This window comes from Acipenser ruthenus, chromosome 3 (genome assembly GCF_902713425.1).
Source record: "Acipenser ruthenus chromosome 3, fAciRut3.2 maternal haplotype, whole genome shotgun sequence".
Taxonomy (NCBI): Eukaryota; Metazoa; Chordata; class Actinopteri; order Acipenseriformes; family Acipenseridae; genus Acipenser; species Acipenser ruthenus.
The window spans coordinates 94398317-94421145 of NC_081191.1; the positions used below are offsets into that span (position 1 = coordinate 94398317).

The 22829-nt window shown below is 37.3% G+C and overlaps 1 protein-coding gene across 3 annotated transcripts in view; it reads left to right on the forward strand.

Moving 5' to 3' along the window:
• Positions 1 to 22829, forward strand: part of LOC117394847 (dipeptidyl aminopeptidase-like protein 6) — a 261273-nt gene that overhangs the window by 78770 nt on the left and 159674 nt on the right. Inside the window, exon 1 of one of the 3 annotated variants that reach the window (XM_033993493.3) lies at positions 14344 to 14836. The exons of the other annotated variants lie outside the window; for them this stretch is intronic. Within the exon in view, the coding sequence (XP_033849384.3) occupies positions 14645 to 14836 (192 nt within the window). The 5' untranslated portion in view covers positions 14344 to 14644. Of the gene's footprint in view, positions 1 to 14343; positions 14837 to 22829 lie in introns of those variants that run through there. 3 annotated transcript variants of the gene reach the window in all.

Sequence of the window (22829 nt, forward strand, 5' to 3'; positions counted from 1 at the left end):
AAGTTTGTATGAAATGTCATTATGGATTCTGAATAGAGCAATCTGGACATAACTGCACTGTATAAATTATTCAACCTGTGACAAAATACTATTGATTTTCTTCCTTACTTTATTATATTGAAAGAGCAGTTTAATAAATTTACTGGTCTTGGCATTTATCATTTAAATGCATGCAACTGACTGTAATCCCGAAATGGAAAGGGTTGTATATATTATCTGTTACTCTTATTCAAATGATTACATATTTTCCATATATTTTTGGTAGTGTCTGTTGTGTATTTTATCTAATAAAACTTAAAATATTTCTGCATGGGCCCAATTTTGATAAACGCCCAAAAATGGTCCAGACTCACAATGTTGTGGTTTTGAAATTGCCCAGCCTCACAATGTTGTGGTTTTGAAAGAGACAGTATTGCATCTATCTAAGTGAGACGTACTGCATTCAACCATGCTATGTTGTTCCTTATCATCCCGGATACCTTTAAATAACTTTCAGTACTTTGTCAGGATTATGAATGGTTTTGGGTAACTCGGATCTGTCCCCGAGCATGGGTGCAGTGTTTATATTATTGTACCAGTCCCTGAATTAGTGTCTAACCCTTTCTGGTCAGGTACCAGCACAGTGCACCCTGGTAAGTGGATGCACCGATTCTCACTTAAGAGTTCCCCAGAGGGAAATTACAGACAGCCGCTGCCCCAGTGCAAAGCTTCAGCCTGCCTCACATCACATGCAACAGTGAGAGCAGGGACTTTACACGGTATGGATGTTTTACAGCTATGGATGTGTTTCCTCTCTGACAACAAGCAATACAAACTCATGATGGCAACAGGTGTCATCTGAGATGCAACCAATGAGTAACGCACAATAGACTATCAGCTTTAGTTTTAGTATTGTATTTTTAGACACCATTAAAACATACTTTATATTTGTCTTCAAATGTCTACTACAACGTAGTACTGTATGTATGGGCATATAGGACCACGGCCAACTCAGAGCTAGGTATAAAAAGCAACTTTTAACTGATTCAAACAGTCAGACAAATCTAAGACGACTCAGGTCAGACTTGTAACTGTAAACGCAGTAACAGTTTAGTCTTTATAGTTGGTAGACAGCTGTATTATTTGATTTTCTCAGTTAAGTTCCCTTTAAAAGTAGACACATACCATTTCACTGCTGTGCACATATTAATGATTCAGATATTTTTCACATTTTCCATTCAAACCGATATGGCATTCCACTTTAATTAAACCACCGGGGAGGATTCACAAAAACTTTTCTTGTTCAAACACATGCATGCCTGGAGTGATAGCGCCCTATTTACTGTAGCAACAAGTGCAATGCCAAAGGCAATTTATTTGAGAGGAATACAACCATTTTAGTAGCATACAACAAACAAGAACAACTAAGTTACAACTAAGAGCAGGTACATAATTGTAGTGGTACTTTGGCTACTCCTGACAATGAGCAGAACTGTAGACAGATGCTGTGTGAATGCTGTCTGGGCTGAGCATGTGTTAAAGTCATGGGATTCAGTGGGCACAGTTACAGATTTCTACTCTTTACAGAATAAGAAGCAAAGTCCATATATAAAACCAAAAATGATGTACACTGCATGAGCAAAAAAAATATTCCCTTATCCTTTCAGTGCAGCTAAACTAATCTAATATTCTATATGCATGAAGCAGGCTGGTTAATATATGCAGCATTATTTTTCGTTAATTAAACCGTGACTCTATGAATGACTGCATTTGATGATTGTTTCTCTATTATCTTGATTTATTTTTTAATGGAATGGCTTAGTTTAAATTGATTGGTTTTGATTACCCTAACTGCCTTTATAACTCAGCAACTTTGAACATTAAGATAGATGTATTTTGTTAATATACATGATATTGAAAAATGTGTGTTTGCATATTGCACCTACATGATTGGTACGCCAAAAAAAAGAAAACAACCTGTTTATGTTAATTAATTTCAATACTAAAAAGTTTAACTAACATGGACCTTTACTGATTGCTGCCCATATAGTATAAATAATAATGTCTTTCATTGGCAGTACTTGTGTTCACAAGGGCAGATTATTACAATGTTTCCATTTATAACAGGGACATGCTTAAGAATATGAAACAGTTATTTCAGAGTTGTCGGCAGCTTTCAGTCTCTTGCGTTCCAGGTGTCATGAGTTCGGAATGATGCAGTGTTCAAGTCTGGACTCTTGGGGTTGGCTTGACACTTATCATTCTTGTTATCCTTTTTATCTACAATGATTATTTTTCAAGTTAATATGCGTTTCTAGGAGCACTACCGTGATGTGAATCATAGTCTGTTAAGACTGTGGTGGACAGGAGTCCTCATTGTTTAACAATCATTTCATTTGGTTTAGTAGCAGGCTCACATTATACTCTCTCTGCTACCTACATGCTTGAATAAAGGCTTGAAACATAATTAATGGTACCTGTCACTTGGCGTCAGAGGAACATGAGGAATTACTGCAGTCATAGGCTATGTTTACAATGACTTTTAGCAAGCCAGGTCGGTACGTTCTCCTTCCATAATGCGCTATTTTGTCATGCACATAATTTTATAAGAAAGTGTGTGATAAAAAGTGGTAAGAGCCAACAGCATGCCACACCATTCACTTCGTCATATGCAGTGTTCCGTGTTTTCGGGAATTTTTCAAAGTTTGTTTTACATATATTAAAATAGGGATAAAATCGGTAAAAATAGTTTTTAATTGAAATTTTGGTAAAAATCAGGAGGAAAAAATCTCAGTATACACACTTTACATGTGGAATATGATGTGTGGCAGTTCTGGTTTCTGAATAAGTTTCATGTCCCTGGCATGTATGATGAAGCAGAATCTGTTCAAGTCGAAGCCACATTTTCCCAAGTTAATTGGTACTTTGCGAACAATTGGACGGAAATAGTATTTACAGATGGAACATGACATCAGCGCAAAGCAAGCCAGGTTTATTTGCCTTGAAATCATAAAAAGAAAATAAAATTGACAGAACTGGATGGTGCAAGCCATCGGGAGACACATCAAAAATCACACTGGACATCAATGCGTTCCATATAAGTTTACCAACTAAAACATCACCATTTTCTGTCAAATATGTATAAATAATTGTCTGTGTTAGGCAGTGTTTTAGCTGATGGACAGACAGTACTGTTGCACAAAGTCACCTATACATACCTCTTGCAATAAACAGTGGCTGTCCAGCAAAGCACAGCACGGCTCTGACAAACTTATTAACAACATTCTGCACTTTCTTTTTAAGTGTGTGTAAAAGCTGCATAAATGGATTGCGTGACTCTCAGTTCACTTTATAGTTTTTGTTGTCAGCGCAAACATGTACCTAAATTCAGCAGTATTTGCAGCGCTGTGCATCCTCTGCCTCATCTGACCCACTTCTGCTATTTTTGCTTTTTGTATACTTCGAAACATTTGTTTTCTTTTGAATATTTATAAACTGATACACATGTTATATTTTCATGCAAGTATTTCAAGCTCAATTTAGTTTTTGCTCAAGCTAGTAGTTACTACACCCAGCAATTGCCACAATAATCAGACTTTGATTGGCCAACATAATCAGGTGATAATGTGTTTGTGAAGTGACAGAGAACCATGTTATTTGATCCTCTGACATCTAAACATATGCTTTATCCTAGTATACATTGTAGGGCTGCTTATTACAATGTCAAAGTCAAAATAAAACAGCATTTTAATCAAAATGTTGTGTATTTCCTAGAAATTACTGGGGAATATATTGACTAATAGACAAAAATCAGGTGTAAATCAGTAAAAACCGACGTCCAGTTAAAAAGAAAATCTGTAATCTTTCGGTAAAATTCGGAATAAACCCCAAATATGGAACACTAGTCATATGGTAGGGACTGCAAGAATAATTCTTCATATAATTGAGACAAAAACACAAACAACAAATTCCCAAATCCCTGACTTGTCTTAAAGGCATAGGCACACATTTGTAAAGAATGCAGTTATGAAATACATTGCTGTAGTACACATAGATGCACAGTTTCATGAAAATCACTGTGTAGAGAGATGGTAGTAGAGTGATACACCATGTGTACATCTCCCCCCATATCTCCCGCGACGCTCAGCAATCTATTTTGCCAGTAAGCAGGCGCTGTGATTATGGTATATAAAGAAATTATATTTTTTGTAACCTTCGGAAGGTGGAAAAGGGTACACCCCAAAAATGTACCATGAAGAATGGTTCCTCCCATTTCCTAGACAGGACCAGGGTGTGCTTGATATCAAAATAAAGGGAACAGTTAATCACACGTAAGGATACCTAAACAATGGTTACAGAAGTATATCCATCTCTCTATTGACGTGGAGTCTGCAAGTTCTAACTGCTGGTTTATACAGAAAGTATAGCATGATTCCACCTACAACATTTCCACTCCCTTCCCCCTGGGGTCTAGGTTGCTTCAGGAGTGCGGAGTGACATTCAGAAATTTAGCATAGCCCCTGCTTAATGAACTGAAATGTCACCCATGGGCATGGCATTTTAACATTTGTTGTAAACCCATGTTATTATAAAATAGGACAGGGTTTTTTTTCAGCAATAGTAGTGCTGCAGTCATAGCGTGTTATAGTACCTCTATTTTTGTTATAAGCACAGCCATAGCTATTGATAAACCATGCACATGCAATCACACCCTGCTCTTTAATTACATCAATCAATAATAACATGTTCATCTTTTTGTTTCCACTATGAGCACCAACCTACAGGTTCACATTTGCAGTTGTATTGGGTGTACACTTTGGTTTTGCAAACCAATAGACAATTATCAGCACCAGCTTCTCTTTTCACCCATTTCTATTTATCTGCTGTAATAAAAATAAAACCATTTTGTATTCACTCTGTACTGATTGATGCCCATGTAATTAAAACATAAGCATGCCATACAATATGAGTAATGAACTTGGGTCAGTTGAGAAAGCAATATCAGAGTGAAAAATCGATCAATCTCTATTTCAAGATTAGTATTCAAAGAGGTAGTACTGGGATTTGAGACGGCTATCACTATGATTACATTTGAATTATGGTGTAGCTATCCCTTTAGCAAAAATGACAACATAAACTAATTGTGTGTAATTATTTAATGCTAACATTACATAACATGTAAGAAAAAGACGTCTATCTTTATCACAGCTGTTTGGCTATTTGGAGCTGATATTAAGACAGCTGCAACAGATGGTAATTACAATGTATTCCATTGTATATCGGACATAGTAAGTAGCATCCAAGATAATTTGTTTCTTGGTACAATTTGTATTATTTCAAGACACAGCATATCCACCAACCTACAGGTTCATATTTGCAGTTGTATTGGGTCTACACTTTGGTTTTGCAAACCATTATCTTTAATATAAAATTAATCCGCTATAAGGAAAAATAAAACTGATAAATAATATTATTGAAGTCAAATGTATGTCTATTTGTATAGCTCAGAAAAGAATAACTCTAAATGGACAGAATTGTGTACTCTGGGCTACAGCGAGATCAATCTGAGCCCCGAGCAAAGCTCTCCTGACACTTTCATCACTGTCCACACACACCCTTAAAGTGACCTCATTCATGACCACTGAGCCCCGAACAAAGCTCTCCTTGCACTTTCATCACTGTCCACACACACCCTTGTAGTGACCTCATTCATGACCACTGAGCTCCGAGCAAAGCTCTCCTGACACTTTCATCACTGTCCACACACACCCGTGTTGACCTCATTCATGATCACTCCTCTCTCTACATTGTCCACACACACCCTTGTAGTGACCTCATTCATGACCACTCCTCGCTGTACTTCCTGTGTACCATGGCTTATTCTACCTAGTAACACAGCCAAACAGCACAGACATTATTGTGACTCTCTTATCACTGAGATTCACCCTCCCTCCCCTTCTACATGCAGAGCCCCTTCACATTCCTGAGCCCAAACACCACACTCAGCTCTTCAGTTTGATTGCTGTAGAAAATAAAAAATTGTTGTTTTAAACCATTACAAAATTCCTACACAGCACCAGCTTCTCTTGTCACCCTTCTATTTATCTGCTGAATACTAACACAACATATCCCCTTTGGTCACAATTTTTTTTTATTTCAATTTTTAGTAAATATTAAACAGTTTTGGCTGGTCAACTGCAAATGTGAACCTATAGGTTGGTGGATATGTTGTATTTGTATTCTTGAAATAACAAACATTGTACCAAGAAACTAATTATTTTGGATCTTATCTTGGTCTATTACTGTCATCAAATGTCAAAAAAAGTATGTTTGATGAGACCAATATATATTAAATACATTTGCTTATTAAAGACAGCTGATAATGTACATACATGTTTTATATTCCACTTGTGTATCATGGAGGAAGGAAATCTACCATAAATTGTTCAGGAATTGCATTTACAGCTGGCTGGCTTCACTGTCCTAGGGAATGGTTCAGTGATTGCTGAGCTATATTCATATAATGGTGCAGTAGTTTGGACAGTGATGGGGCTCCTTTTTAAAATGTCCCAGTCGGTGTAGTAAGCGATTATGTCCCTTTTTTTTTTTACTGTTTTCATGTAAATTACATGTCTTCAATTTGCCCCAACAGTGGTGCAGATTTAGATGCTGCTGACACTGGGGTTGTTTTTTCTGCTACACATGTGTAATTGCCTGGTGCTTTTGTAACATGAGATTGCATGCATTGTACTGTGCATGCATGTGTACGGCTCTGACCTGCCTGTCTCCCAGGACTCCTGATGTGACATTTCAATGAGGTTTTCCTGGTAAAAAACATGTTAAATAAATACGCCATATTATAAACAGGAGCTAATTATGCAAGTTCAGGGAAGAATTTTGGATATTCACCATTATCTGCTGTTCGGTTTACTGTTAGTTTAGTCTTTTAATTGAAAACATATACTGTACTGTTAGCTAGTATTATTATAAACCAGCAGGACATAAAAGGGGAATTCCAAGATTGTAAAAACTGAAGATAAAAACCCATCCAATTCTTTACTAAATTATAGAGCAATACTTTAAAGTAATGGCTGCAAATTAACATGAATTTCAATACAGTTCATAGGACTGCATAGGACTGACATCTGGATAAAAAATGTTGCAATGATCTATTCTAGTCCTGAAGATGAACACAGACACAATAGAGCAACCCAGACCCTGGGGTGAAAGTGCAGGTGGTACACTGATTAGCTCCTGAACTTTGTCAAGGCTACAAATAATATGTTCATTTGTTTTTATCGTATACTGCTGGTACCTTTTATTCCTTGGATGGCCTGCTGGTGTCACTGTGCAGCTTGAGTCTCAATTGCGTGTATCCTTTTAACAGCATGGCTTATTATCAAGTGATAAGAAACTGAGAAGAGCATTCCAAAGCAGCATGGATCTTTTGAGATAACCATCGTTTAGCCAGGTCCAAACCTAATTAAGTGAACTTGATTAGGGGTGTTATTGTGAGGTAATGCAAAGCAAAGATTTAGGGTATCCCAGACCGTTGGATCCAAGCAGTGTAGCTTGTATAGAACATTTCACACAAAGCTCACAAACCAAATTCTGACTTGTTTCAGTAACTGTCGTGGGCTGTTATAGGGTATCAATTATTAATCATATAATACTAACTGTAATAAAAAAAATAAAAAAAAGTTGAGTTATATAAGGTAGTAGCTAACTCATTTCTGAAAAAAATGCCATTTTCAGGCTTCAGGGGGAGGGGGATGGAATAGGATCATTCCATTGTTGTTATGCAACAAAACACACGTCTCGTGAAGTGTATTTTAATCTGTCACCTCCTCTACAATGAAACTGTTTTACAAACTCATCACAGTCTTCTCTATATGCAAACTGTGCAGTCACAGAAGATCCCCAGGGAACCGGACTGTTTAAATTACATTTCAGTATTTCCAATATCATGTTTGCAATAGAGAGATGAGCAGCACATTGTACAATATGTTTGACTCGTGTGGGAGCTGCTGCCTGTGCAAATACACTTGAGAACACGGGCGAGCTCAGGTCAGCAGTATCTGTATTCACTTGTGACACAGAGACAGACATGAGGGGGGCTGTGAAACTGCTTTTATATTGACTGCACGGGGTTCTGTTTACCACAAGTGATGTGGTTGGAGTTTATAAGCCACTGTGATCTATTTTTTCTATTTCTTTTTTAATGATGGACAATGCTTGCACATTTGTTTACAGAATATTAACTCTTGAAATGTCTGAATGTCTCAATGGCCATACAGTTCCCATAGCAAACAGGATTTTAAAGCCAAGGCTACAGTATCATACTCCAACATCTGACAGATGAAAATAGGTACACTATATTATTATTATTATTATTATTATTATTATTATTATTATTATTATTATTATTAGTAGTAGTAGTAGTAGTAGTAGTAGTAGTAGTAGTAGTAGTAGTCGTAGTAGTAGTAGAGTAAATTTAAGGTAGTTGTTTTGTTTTTTAAACTATAACAGCTACACATTAAAAATGCCACTACATGCAGGAATGCAGTGTTATATTCAGAATCGATCAGTGTTTATTTACTACAGACAGGAATGCAGTGTTATATTCAGAATTGATCAGTGTTTATCTTCTACAGGCAGGAATGCAGTGTTATATTCAGAATTGATCAGTGTTTATTTACTACAGACAGGAATGCAGTGTTATATTCAGAATTGATCAGTGTTTATCTTCTACAGGCAGGAATGCAGTGTTATATTCAGAATTGATCAATGTTTATTTTCTAGAGGCAGGAATGCAGTGTTAAATTCAGAATTGATCAGTGTTTATTTACTACAGACAGGAATGCAGTGTTATATTCAGAATTGATCAGTGTTTATCTTCTACAGGCAGGAATGCAGTGTTATATTCAGAATTGATCAGTGTTTATCTTCTACAGGCAGGAATGCAGTGTTATATTGTTCAGAATTGATCTTGATTGTGCTTTTAGTACATTTCTGTTTTGGCTGTATATACTGTATATATGTTTTTGTTGGGTTATATCACAGCAAAGCAATCACTGTCAGTCTACTCGGGACATGAGTGAATTTCAAAATCCGGTCCACACTATCAAGCTGTGAGGATCCGGTACCACAGTGTGACAGCCGGTATTGTACCAGACAAATCGGTGCAGTTGGCGGGAATGTAGTATCTTACGAGATCCAATTTGTATACATAGAAGGTAGCATTAATTGAAGTTATCATGTTTTGTCTGTAGAGCTTGGGTGCCTTCATTGTTCACCTGTAGTTGGGTATAGGAACACCCTGGGCTGCAGGGATGGCAACGATTAAACATGGCTAAGTGTTCTTGAGAAATACAATTTCATTGTGGAGATCTTGATGCAAAGATGGTCTGGAATGGCTCATTTAACATCAGTAATTGGAATCAGTTCTAGAGACTGAAGCATCTAACAGTCAAGGACCTACTATCAGGTCTCATTCATAGACTGTTGCTGGATCTGCTGTCTTACCTATTGTGACTTAAACTGACTTTCAACAGGGAGATGCACCTTTGTAATATCACAGGAAAATTGCAAGTGTTTCTAATTTTGTGGGCAACCCATGTTTTCATAAACTCGGTTTTAAAGCTCTGGAAATAAGCTTGCTTCATCGAATGAATAATTGCGTGAAAGCAATGGGCAAATCAGACTGGTGACTGTGCTAGACATGTCATTTCACCTACTGTAGGTGAGAGAGATCCATTGTTCTTAATGCACAGTCAGTAGTCGTAATGTGTTTGTGTTGGAACAAATGAGAAAGAACGTGTAAAAACGAGTTGACTTAAAATAAATTGTCTATATAATTTTGAATGAAAGGGATTATTGTGTTATTCACAAATATATTGCTCTCTAATTGTGTACTTGTGTTGCTATGGTTTTTTAAATGTTTTTTTTTTTTACTGTAATCTGGTATACATCCATCATTAGATTTGTGTACTGTACATTTTAGATTGTGTTTCTAATAGAAAATGATTGACCTCCATTAGTCATGGAGGTTAAATAGACACTGGTTTCAGCATTGTTGAGGGACTACAGTATGTCACAGACCTTGCCGAATCCGGTCTGCACTGTAATGTCGCTATCAGTGTTGCCAGATCGCCCCCCCCCCCACAAAAAAAACCCATCTAAATGAATGCAAGAAAACCTTTAGAATTGCCCACTGAATCTGAAATCCAACTTTAAAAAATTCCACAAACACATCATGTTAAGTACCATTACAGTAGATTCTTGTTAATTGCATATCCCAGGTGCCTACTGTAACTGTTTTATGCAATTACCAGCATATGCAATTATCAGTAACATATACAATGTAATACATTTCATTGTTTACCTGATACTTGCATACAATTGTGAAGTACATTTCTTTTGAACATGTCTGTCCCTTATTCTGGTTGAATGAAAATGTATGTTCCTTATTCTGGTTAAATGCATAAAACTGTGAGGCACAGGGGATATGCATTTCACAGGAATCTACTGCATATGCATTTTCATAGGAAATGTTCTTCACTTTTTTTTTTAAGTTAACAGGAATATCCAATTATCATGTATGCAATTCATTGGAATGCACTTTACAATAAACATACGGTAATATTATATTGGCACACCATGGCTACATTGTAAAAAAATCTTAAAATCTTAATTTTCCAGAATATATATTAACTGACTGACACAACACTTAAACACTGCTCTTACAGCTGCATTTATTTCCTCTGCAGTATTAGGCACCCACCTGTGCCTTTCACTCAAATTCTATGCAGCACAGACTCTGTGAGCCTAGGGGCCCTAATACCTGCTGCACATGAAGTGATTTTCTACTGGGCAGCAAATCGAATGTCTAGAGAAATTCTATAGAAATCAGCGGTTGCAGTTGCCAACTGGCATGATGTCACAACACATCCGCCATCTTAGTAAAGTAAGGACTTGCACATTATGAATAAATCTTAGGGAACAAAATGTTTTCAGACCAAAAAAAACCCCAAAACCTTTAGAAGATCCTCTAAAATTAAAAATGTAGCTTTTAAAAAAACCTCTGCCCATTTCTTCCCTCCAGATTGCCCTGAGCAGAGATGTGAAACCTCTGATCTGGAGTGAAACCTCTGATCTGGCAACACTGGTCACTATGTATTGTTTCTACAGCTCATGCTTCCTCTTCATTTGCTGGTCTGCTGCACCAGACGTTCTGCTTGACAGTGACAAAAAGGCTGGAGAGGGGTCTTTTGTGGGAGGTACATTTAAAAATGCAAATAGAGTTGAGATAAGTACATACACTTAATAGGGCGTATGGTATCCCGCTCTGTGGAGTTCTCGGCAGACCGTTTTTGATGAAACTGGCTGCTCATGCCACAGGCTGAAATTTGCAGTCAATTGATCTGCAGTTGCTCGTTTGTTTTGCCTTGCACTTCGAATTAATGCACGGATATCACAATCCTGGAGTATGCGCTTCCGCCCACTGTTGCCCTTTGCTAATGATGTCTTTCCTTCGGAGTTCCATGCCGACATCACCTTAGACACTGCGCTTGTGAAACATCAGCAAGTTGAGCTGTCTTGGTCACTGAAGCTCCTGCCAAATGCGCCCCAACAATCACCCCTCTTTCAAAGTCACTGAGGTCTCCTCTTGCAGCCATGCTAGCCATAATTATAGGCAACCAAGTCTGTCCAGCATTTTTATACATGCCCCTAAGCATGCTGGGATGTTATTTGCTTAATTAACACATGAGCCACTTGTACAACAGTATCGGCGCTATGCTATATACAGTATATATGCCATATGCCGCTTCAGACATTATAGCCCCCTGTCGGTAACAATAGTCAATAATTTTCCACAATAGCCCTCCTTTCCAGTCCATATATATATATATATATATATATATATATATATATATATATATATATATATATATATATATATATATATATATATATAGTGGTTTTGTTGAATTACAAATAATGTATGCACAGTTTTTCAAACAAACTTTTTTTATTAAAAGCTGTAGTGGTTAATTGTTATATGAGGAGGAGGTTAAATGTCAGCAAAACTTGCAAAGAAAATGTACAAAATGAAATTTACTGGTTGCATAAGTATTCAGCCCCTTCAGTCAGTACTTGGTAGAAGCACCTTTTTCAGCAATTACTGCTATGATTCTTTTTGGATAGGTCTTTACTAGCTTTGCATGGTAGGATGGTGAAATGTTTGCCCATTCTTCACGGGAAAATTGCTCCAGTTCTCATAAGTTTGTTGGGGATCGTCGATGGACTGCAATCTACAATTCTCGCCATACATTTTCAATTGGATTCAAGTCAGGACTTTGACTGGGCCACTCAAGAACATTAATTCTCTTCTTGTTCAACCACTCTGGCGTGGCTTTGGCTTTGTGCGTCGGGTCACTGTCCTGCTGAAATGTGAATTTCCTCCCCAGTTTCAGAGTCTTGGCTGACTCAAACAGGTTTTCCTCAAGGATTCGCCTGCACTTTGTACACTTTCTACCCTCTATCCTGGCAAGCGTCCCAGTCCCTGCTGAAGAGAAGCATCCCCATAACATGATGCAGCAACCACCATGCTTGATAGCTGGGATGGTGTTGACTGGGTGATGTGCAGTGGGCTTGCGACTGATGTAACACTTGGAATTTAGACCGAAAAGTTCAATTTTTGTCTCGTCTGACCACGAAACCTTTTTCCACATGTCTACAGTATCATCTAGATGCTTTTTCGCAAACTCCATACGTACCTTAAGATGAGGCTTTTTGAGTAATGGCTTCTTTCTTGCCACCCATCCATACAGGCCAGCTTTGTGTAGGGACTGGCTTATTGTTGATGTGTGAACACTGACTCCCATCTCAGACAAATATCTTTGCAGATCTCTCAAGGTCATTGTTGGCTTCAGAGTGACATCCCGAACCAGTTTCCTGCTTGTCTGGCTGCTCAGTTTGGGAGGGCGACCTAATCTGGGTAGTGTCTGGGTGGTATGATGCACTTCCACTTCTTTGATGGACTTCACTGTGCTGAATGGGATAATCAGCACCTTTGAAATGTTCTTGTACACTTATCCTGCTCTGTGCCTCTCTACCACTTTATCCCTAACTTGTTTCGAAAGCTCCTTGGTCTTCATGGTTGCTTTGTTGGATCACTATGTGAGTTGCAGCTTGAAAGTCTTTATATACCTGAGGGAAATTATCTACAAGTTAAACCACTTTGAGTACAGGCTGAAACCATTTCACTAATTCTGTGACCTTTCAAACAAATCATTTGCACCTCAGCTGATTTAGGGCTGCAGTAGCAAAGGGGTTGAATACTTATGCAACTGAGATTAATCATTTTTTCTCTGTAAATCTTACTTATTTATATTCTGTATGCATTTTTTTACTTTATCAAGTGGAGTAGTTTGTGTAGATTCTACATGTAAAGTCTAATTTGAAAGTGTCATGGCGTACGCTCCGGTGCCAGACTCTACTTTGCATATTATATATATATATATATATATATATATATATATATATATATATATATATATATATATATATATATATATATATATATATAATGCAAAGTAGAGTCCATCTCATATGATTTGCAAATAGTATTTGCTTAGTACCTATTTTAAAATATTGAATCATTAGCAATAATATATGTCTTCAGTGTTTAGTTAATTTTACATTTCCCGTAATTAAACATTTTAACGGTTGGTTTCCCACCACAAAGCCAAAAGGCACTGGCTGTGTTGAAAATATTGATCTATATAGTTTGTCAGTGGGTGTTCTATTTTTTATTGACCACAAAGGGGCGCTAGAACACGGTGTAATGCAGCAATGTCATTTGGCAGAGAAAAGCTTATTACTACCTAGGAATACAAATCCCTTGAACGGAGTCGCTGGTCTTGCAATGTAAATCCCATTTATAGCTATTGGAACCAGTGCCTTTGCGTCCTTTACTGTTGCATATTTCTGTGCTGATTTTTTAATGGAAATGTATAAAACCAAGCAACCTATTTCGAGAATATATAGTCTTTGAACACCTTGCAACTCTGCTCACTTCTGAATCTGATGCAGAGCGCGCCTCGTCAGATTACCACGATTGTTTTGCGTCCTTCTCCCTCGTCAGTTCCGGCTACTCTTCTCTTTGAATGTGTTTTTTCCTACATAATCAGGTCTCTGTGTCTCTGTAAGTTTTGTGAAAATTGAAAGTAAACAGACTGGCGTTGTATAGCATGGACGACAGGACCCCCTATACCCCCCCCCCCCCCCCCCCCCCCCCCAAACGGATCGAAGAATAGAAACACCGTGCTCTGAATGTAGAATAGACTTTAACTAATGTTGACACTTGGGCTGTGCTTTCTGTGTTGGTATGCGACCTCCAACAAATTGATCTGGAACCGCGTCCCGTGGAGTGATTTTAAACCTTATTTATTTATTTATTTATTTATTTATTTATTTATTTATTGTTTCTTCTAATTAAATGTCGATCCACTTAATCGAAATTTCTGGCGAATTGCTTTTGACATCTTTCTCCGTTGGCTTTGCGAAGTGCTGAAGGGAGACTGTAAAGAAATACAAGCCGTCTGATGACAAACTTGACTGTTCTTTTGTTGTAGCGCGCTGTGGTGTTTTGTCTTGACATATGGCTTCACTGTATCAGAGATTCACAGGGAAGATCAACACCTCTCGATCTTTTCCTTTTCCACCCGAAGCCAGTCACCTTCTTGGTGGTCAGATCGCTGAGGAGGACAATGCTGGGAAGACCCCACGCCCCTTGCAAGACAACCGACCCCGTTTGCAATATCAGAGCAGGAGGGAATGTGAAGACGAGGATGTAAGCAGCCACTTATTCTATCGCTCTCGTCTTGTGTTTATTGTGTGTGAGTTGCTCATTGTAGACTGCTGCTGTTTGGTTTATCTAATCTAAACCCGTAACAGTTATGATTTATTAAACAGTTTCCGGGCTCTCACTTACTCATTCCAATTTGCATTGTTATCGTGGTTTGCCTATGTTGCCTTTTACATATCTGCCTTTGCTTCTTGCTGTTTGCAAATATATATATATATATATATATATATATATATATATATATATATATATATATATATATATATATAAAGAAAGATTACACGTGCTTATATAATTACGATTTAATTTAGTTAATATTTTTAAAATGTGTTTGTTTTCTTCTTCTTCTTCTTCTTCTTCTTCTTCTTCTTCTTCTTCTTCTTCTTCCACTTTAACGATAATGTCGGAATCAACTTAATTACCATTAGGAGATTACTACCAATAAACGTCTTATTTTTGAAGTAGATGTTATTGCCTAAGTAAGGAATGACTCATCAACAGTAATGTCCAGCTCTCATGATGGATGTACGAGTTAAACCACCTTGGATCGATTGATCTCAGCTATTTGCTGGTGAGCCTCTTTAGAAATACAAGCAATCAATCAAACAGATGGCGTGCCCGCGCTGCTGCTGCTGCTGCTGCTGCTGCTGCTGCGTCTATTATTAAATGCATTCTCTTCCAAGGGGATTTTCAGGCAGCATCTTTTTAATCATTATTTTTCTTTGGTTGTGCTGCAATAGACAGGATGTATACACATCTTTTAAAATACATATTGTATAAAATGTTGTAAATACTGTACTTGCATGACATAGTTAAACGAAAAGCTAACAAAACACACACACACACACGCATATCTTTCTCGACGTACAGTAATTACCGGTGTTCACCTCAAGCATATAAGCCATACAGTCACTGCAATGAAGAGTATGAAGCGTAGGTCACATTCACATATTCAGAGTACATCTTACTCATACGGTACATTCGCTGCTATTATCACCGTTGTGTGGACCAGATAATATTCAGTAAGCATGTCGTAGATATCCCGCTGACCAGACGTTACAAGCTAAAGCTAAACCGAACATAAACAGAAAATATGGGTCAAGAAAAAGGGGTTTCAAATTCTGCCCCAGATATTTTTTTCTTGAAAGGATTGTTTTCCCCTGTTGTGCATTTAGACTTAACAAAATGACTGCATCAGGAGACTTGAGAAAGCCTTTAATGCAATATTGCAATGTGTAACAACACAGGAGTATAATTGTAGTGTATAATTAACAATTGTAAGTATTATAATAATAATAATAATAATAATAATAATAATAATAATAATAATAATAATAATAATAACTCAGTCTATGCATATACTATACACGGCAGATCATTTTTTTCTTGTGTTTTTTAAACGTGTTAAAACAAGCCTAGACAATACCCTGGATGCTGTTTATTATCACGTGTTGTTACAATGTATTAACAGCAGGCGGCACCTTGGCTTGTGGTTGCTACGCTTTATTCCTCAGTTGAGTATAATAATAATAATAATAATAATAATAATAATAATAATGATAATAATAATAATAATAATAATAATAATAATAATAATAATATAGCTTTTCTTATGGCTAATAATAAGCATCGACTCACACCAGTAGCAACTACTACTTTTTTCCATCTCAGATTAGAAACAAACAACTCCGTGTTGCTGTCCGAGGTGCTGAAACCGCTCTCCACATTTTACAAAAGCATGTTACGTTTGTATTTCGGGACGTCTTTGTTCTTCATTTGCTTTTTATACTGTTGTTAAACACTGTTGTTAAATACTCAGAGACACCAGTAAATACTGTAGCTGTTAAAACCCACAGTCAGCATTATCCAGACTGTATTCCCAGTGCAGACGCCAGGCGAGAGAGTGCCAGGAGCAAGATAAATGAATGCGGCTGTTAATAAAGAAATCCCAACAGGGAATGTGCAGGAAAAGGACATGGCATGAGTGGAATTATAAATGAAATAGAGATACATGGTGACATTCATTTATCTGTATAGCTACAAAATGCACTCGTACTATTGGAAATTCAACTGTGACTAAGTGAAAAGTAGTTTATTTTATGTGTTTATAATGTATCGTATGCATGTGTGTATGGTATGTAATTTATTTATTTTAAGTAGTTTATTTTAGGAGGCTGTGTGGTCCAGTGGTTAAAGAAACAGCCTTGTAACCAGGAGGTTCCCAGTTCAAATCCCACCTCAGCCACTGACGCATTGTGTGACCCTGAGCAAGTCACTTAACCTCCTTGTGCTCCGTCTTTCGGGTGAGACGTAATTGTAAGTGACTCTGCAGCTGATGCATAGTTCACACACCCTAGTCTCTGCAAGTCGCCTTGGATAAAGGCGTCTGCTAAATAATAATAAATAATATTTTAATGTACATGAGAACAGCAAACGTTGCCAATGTGTTAGTTACTTTATTAAAGCTAAAACATATTTAAATAATGTTGCTTGATCAATTCAAAGCCATTAAAAATGTCAAACACATTGCTAAAACAACTTTGTATCTGGCGCTTACTCTGACAACCACAGCTGTTCACTTCAGTGTTACTTGTGTTGTCTGTATTTAATGTAGCTTCCTCCAGGGTCTGCTCACGTTAAATGCACCGATGTTCTCTTTAATTATTCATGTGTGTGTGTGTGTGTGTGTGTGTGTGTGTGTGTTGGAGATTTGTTGATAGAAGTTGCTCCTCAGCCGTTGGTAACTGATACAGCTTATCAAGCACCGACTGCAACATAAACTTGCTTTAATTCTAGTTTTAAGTACTGTACAAAAAAAAAAAAACATTGGCTAGGTTTACTTGCATCAGAAATGACATTTCACAGTCATTTTCATGCTAGAAATTGGTGTGTAAATCTTTATTTTTTTCCCTCAATATTAGTCCTGTTTTTCTGACTCGTCGGTCACATGACCAGTAGTGCTCGTTGAAGCACAACGAGGCAAACTCGCCCACATGACTTTGCTACTGCACCCAGCGGGAGTACAAATGTCATTGCAGCTCTCCCTATGGGTTCCCAGTTGAGATCGGTAACTTGGAATTCAACCCTCCCTCACGTAGCTAAAGCTTGCACTCCAAAAAGCATTGTTTTTACTAGGAGAGCCATTGGAGACCTCCTGTATATGCTTTGTATAAATAATATGTATAAATATTATGAAGGTCCTTGATGCATTTCTCATAAATAGTGTGCAAAAAAAGCCAAAAGGTACATTGACTTCTCCTTGTGAGTATTATTTATTTTTCAAAATGATGAGTGCCAATAAGGCTTTTTTGCTTGTAAAATAACATTTATGGAAAACATTAAACACTGTCAATGTATGTCCTTCACAAAATAGCTGCATGCTTGTCTAAAGCTCTTGTCTATAACATTGTACTTGAACCTAGTCTAGGCAACCTGACTTTAATGTTGATTCTATGGGAAAATGGTATAACTGAGCTTATATTTCAAGATACAGTCTAGCAGACACCTCAACACAAAAAGTAATCTACAGCAAGTCAAATAAAAACTTACTATCTGGACCATGCTATTTGTTTAATTTATATGAACTGAATAATGCAGATACTACATGCAGCCATGCTGTTTTCGGCACTAAAAACTCTTTGATCTTACTTACACTTCCTTACTAACTGTGTCTTTGCACAGGATATTCGTCTCAGCATTAAACATATACAGTATGACATGCTGTCAAACTTTAAACAGAATGATACTTTCAGAATGTAAGATGAGTTGACATTGTTGTCATCAGACTGTTGTTTCATGATCTCATCCCACATACTCTGGCAGAGCTCTCTATTATTAGGCTTCCAAGCCGTAGGCTGGGGAAGCCTATTGTTTTTAGGGTTATTATTATTATTATTATTATTATTATTATTATTATTATTATTATTCTGCCAAAACATGCTCAAAAACTCACGAAATTCGGTACACTGGTAGATGCCTGTGGAGGATAGTCGGTGATATTCAGCAAATTTGCGCAAGTCACATGATTCAGCAGCCGTATTGGATTTTGCGGAATTTGTTAAAACGCCTATGTATCGGAAACCGCTTACTGCAGAGTTCTGAAAATTGCTATACATGTTGAGGGATAGTACATGATTAACTGTTGTTAATATGAAGCTGATTGGTTCTGTGGTTTGGCAACCACATTGATTAATGACATAAAATTACCATAAAAATATAAAATAATCAAAATTCAAACATCTTCTTCTCTGAAACTGCTTATCCGATTGAAACAAAAACTGGAATAAAACATCTCAGTATGGTCATCTGTTAAGCTTGTTCAAGGGAAGTTGCTACTGTGAAAATCATGGCATCCACGCTGCATGACATCATCAACATACGCAACTGGCTATAAAACTGCCTATAACTTCTTATCGGCTGCACCAAAACGCACAAAATTTGACACGGATGTAGAAGACTATAGGATGTTGTGTCGTGGTGAATATGGCGGCCTTTGGTCACATGGTGTGGCAGCCATCTTGGATTTAATGAAAATTTTGGACAATATTCAAAAGTCTTCTCATGAATGGTAAATAGTACAGCTGTGAAAAATGTTGTACGTAGTGCGCACATGTCCACAATTGATTCTACTCAAGGAAAAATGGATCGGTCACATGGTGTGGCAGCTATGTTGGATTTTGCGTAAAATGCTTAAATAACAACTCCTCATGACGTGAATCTTGGGTATACGTTATCTTTGTGCTGTCCTCTAAAAAAGTTAGTCAGGAAAAGTTCCAACAAACATGACCGCCATGAGCCAATCAATATGGGTGACGTGCCACTTTTGCCCAAATTTCACCCTGAAATGATACATTCACACCACTAGGGGCAGCTGTTGCCATAGAAACGTGAGTACAGTCTTGGAAAAATATTTCTTGAAAGCAGCCATTTTTTGCTGGTGCGAGAACAGTTTTACTAACTCATGTAACTTAAAACACAGTAATTACAGTGGAAAGGATTATATTAATTTAGACATACACACAGTATATTATAAAAAGATACATACTGAAAACTAAGAAAACATTATTTTAAGAACTGTTGCAGCTGCATCCACGCAAAAAAAAATAATTAAAAAACTATGCTTTTTAAACCAGAAGACAATCGTGTGTTGACAAGTCAATGGGAAAATTCAAAGTCTCGAAATAAAAGTTATATGCAGTTTGTAAAACTTATGAACAAATTTGTTTTATTAAAGCTGTCGTGAGTATAATTTCAGCAAAATGTTAACATATAACAGGCGTCAGTTACGTTCTACCTTTTATTTTAATTATACTACCGGTCAAAAGTTTTAGAACACCTCCATTTTTCCAGTTTTTATTGAAATTTACGCAGTTTAATGTCTCAATGTACTCTGAAATTAAAGCATAGAACAAATAAACAATTGGAGATAAAAAAGAAATCATGGAATCGTTTTGTTTAACAAAATTAAATCTAAATTTTTGACTCATCAAAGTAGCCACCTTTTGCAGATATAACAGCCGAACACACTCGTGGCATTCTTTTTACAATGGAAATCAAATATTGTTCGGAAAGTTCTTCCCAACACTGTTGCAGAAGTTCCCACAAATGTGTTGCACTTGTAGGTTGCTTTGCTTTCACCCTTCTGTCCAGTTCATCCCAAACCAGCTCGATGGGGTTTAAGTCTGGAAACTGTGCTGGCCATTCCATGATTTGAAGCCTACCGTCTTGTTCTTTTCTTCTAAGGTAGTTCTGACATAGCCCGGAGGTATGTTTTGGGTCATTATCTTGCTGTAGGATGAACCCCTGACCAACTAGGCGTATACCAGAGGGTATTGCATGGCGCTGCAAAATGCTGTGGTAGCAATTTTGGTTCAGGGTGCCACTCACTCTGTGCAAGTCGCCGACTCTGGATCCAGCAAAAGAGCCCCAGACCATCACGCTTCCTCCTCCATGTTTGACAGTTGGTGTCACACACCGAGGAACCATCCTTTCGCCTACTTGACGGCGTACAAAAACCCTGCGTGATGAACCGAAGATTCCAAATTTTGATTAATCGGTCCATAAGACCTTCTTCCAGTCTTCAGTAGTCCACTGGCGGTGCTTCATGGCCCAGGCAAGCCTCTTTTTCTTATTTTTCCATCTTAGCAATGGCTTTCTTACTGTCACTCGACCTGTCAAACCTGCAGCTCGAAGTCTTCTCTTCACAGTTGAAACTGAGACTTGCTTACTTCGACCAGTGTTAAGCTGTGCTTGAAGCTGTTGTCCTGTGAGCCGCCTATCACGCAAGCTGTTGACTCTCAGAAACTTGTCTTCTGATTCTGTTGTGGCTTTGGGTCTGCCAGACCTCTTCCTGTCAGAGTTTCCTCCAGTTTCCAAGTGCCTTTTGATGGTGTAGGAAACTGTACTCACTGACACCTTGGCTTTCTTTGCAATTTCTCTAAAGGAAAGACCTACACTTTTAAGGGTTATAATGGTCTGTCTGTCTTCCTTTGTTAATTGCCTTTTTCTCACCATTATGAGAGCAATATACTTCTTCCTGCAGTACAATACTGTCCAAATAATGCTTAAGAGAGTGTAGTAACACAGTATGTTCCAACACTGCTTTTATACAGACAGAGGGTTTGTAAGTAATCAACAAAAGTTGGGACACCTGTAGGAATTGTTAGCATCAACTTTCAAGGCTTAATTTACTTCCATTGCTGCAGAACAGCTGTAAGTTGTTAACCCATTACTTGTTCCCTGAAAAAGGCCTTTTTGTATAACTCTGAAATGTACATTATTTTTCAGTTTTTGGTAACCTAAACTTTTTTTTTTAACCTCTGGCAGTTTACCGCTTACCTTTGTACCATTTCAGGTTATTCACTGGACTTGAACTGCTTACATTTCAATAAAAACTGAAAAAATGGGGGTGTTCTAAAACTTTTGACCGGTAGTGTATATTAAGTTGTATTTATAGGGCTGTGTTTACAAATAAATCGTCTCTGATTCAGTAGTATCTACATACGGAATTCAAGTGAATGGGTATACTGTACTGATACGACGCCTATGTTTTTATTTTTTTCATTTCATAACTACATTCATAGTTATAATTAAGACTAAACTGATAAAACCACAATCGCAAATCCTCAATAGGTGGCAACGAAGCAGCCAGTGTATTTAAAAGTTCATTTTTTCACTTATCACAATATACATGATTAACCAAGGTGTGCAATATAAATAACTTATGTGTAATATACATGATTAAGATGTGCAATATAACTGGGCTACTATTGATGTGCAATAATTACTATTTATGTGCAAACTATAATGAGTTTATCAAGTGTGCAATATGATGTTTTTGATTCAGCTGGATATAATGTTTGTTGGGCCAGATGGTTAACTATTGAGTGCTATAATATAACTTTGGATGTGATTTATTATGAAATAATCTGTTCTGTATTTGAGCCAACTCTGCAAAAGGTCTATTACCTGCAGAGCACAATAACTGCTCAGTTTGTACTATCTCTCTGGGTTCTGTTCCAGCTTCTTCCCTCCTCTGTCCTGTTTATAATTCTTCAGCATAGGATTCGAGTGGTGTTACTCATAAATCGTGCACATGTTATATCCTAGTAGCGGTTTGGTCACAATTAAATATGGTGAATTGTGTATTTACCAGGCACCCCTGATAGCTAATCGTTACACTATTATCACTTTCTATTGCTTTTAAAAAAAATGCACATTAAATGATAGTGGCATTAAAATATACAAAAACCAATACATGCTGTAGACTTTATTTTATATTGAAAAATGAATAGGGCACCACATGCTCACACACGCTCACACACACACACACACACACAAGCACACAAACTCAAACAAAGAGTGATCTAGAATTTAGAACAATGTTAGCCTCTTATAAATTGACACAGTTAGCACAGTTGTGATGATAACGCTTCATTTATAATAACCAATGCGCTTAAATTTCACGATAACTGCTTGG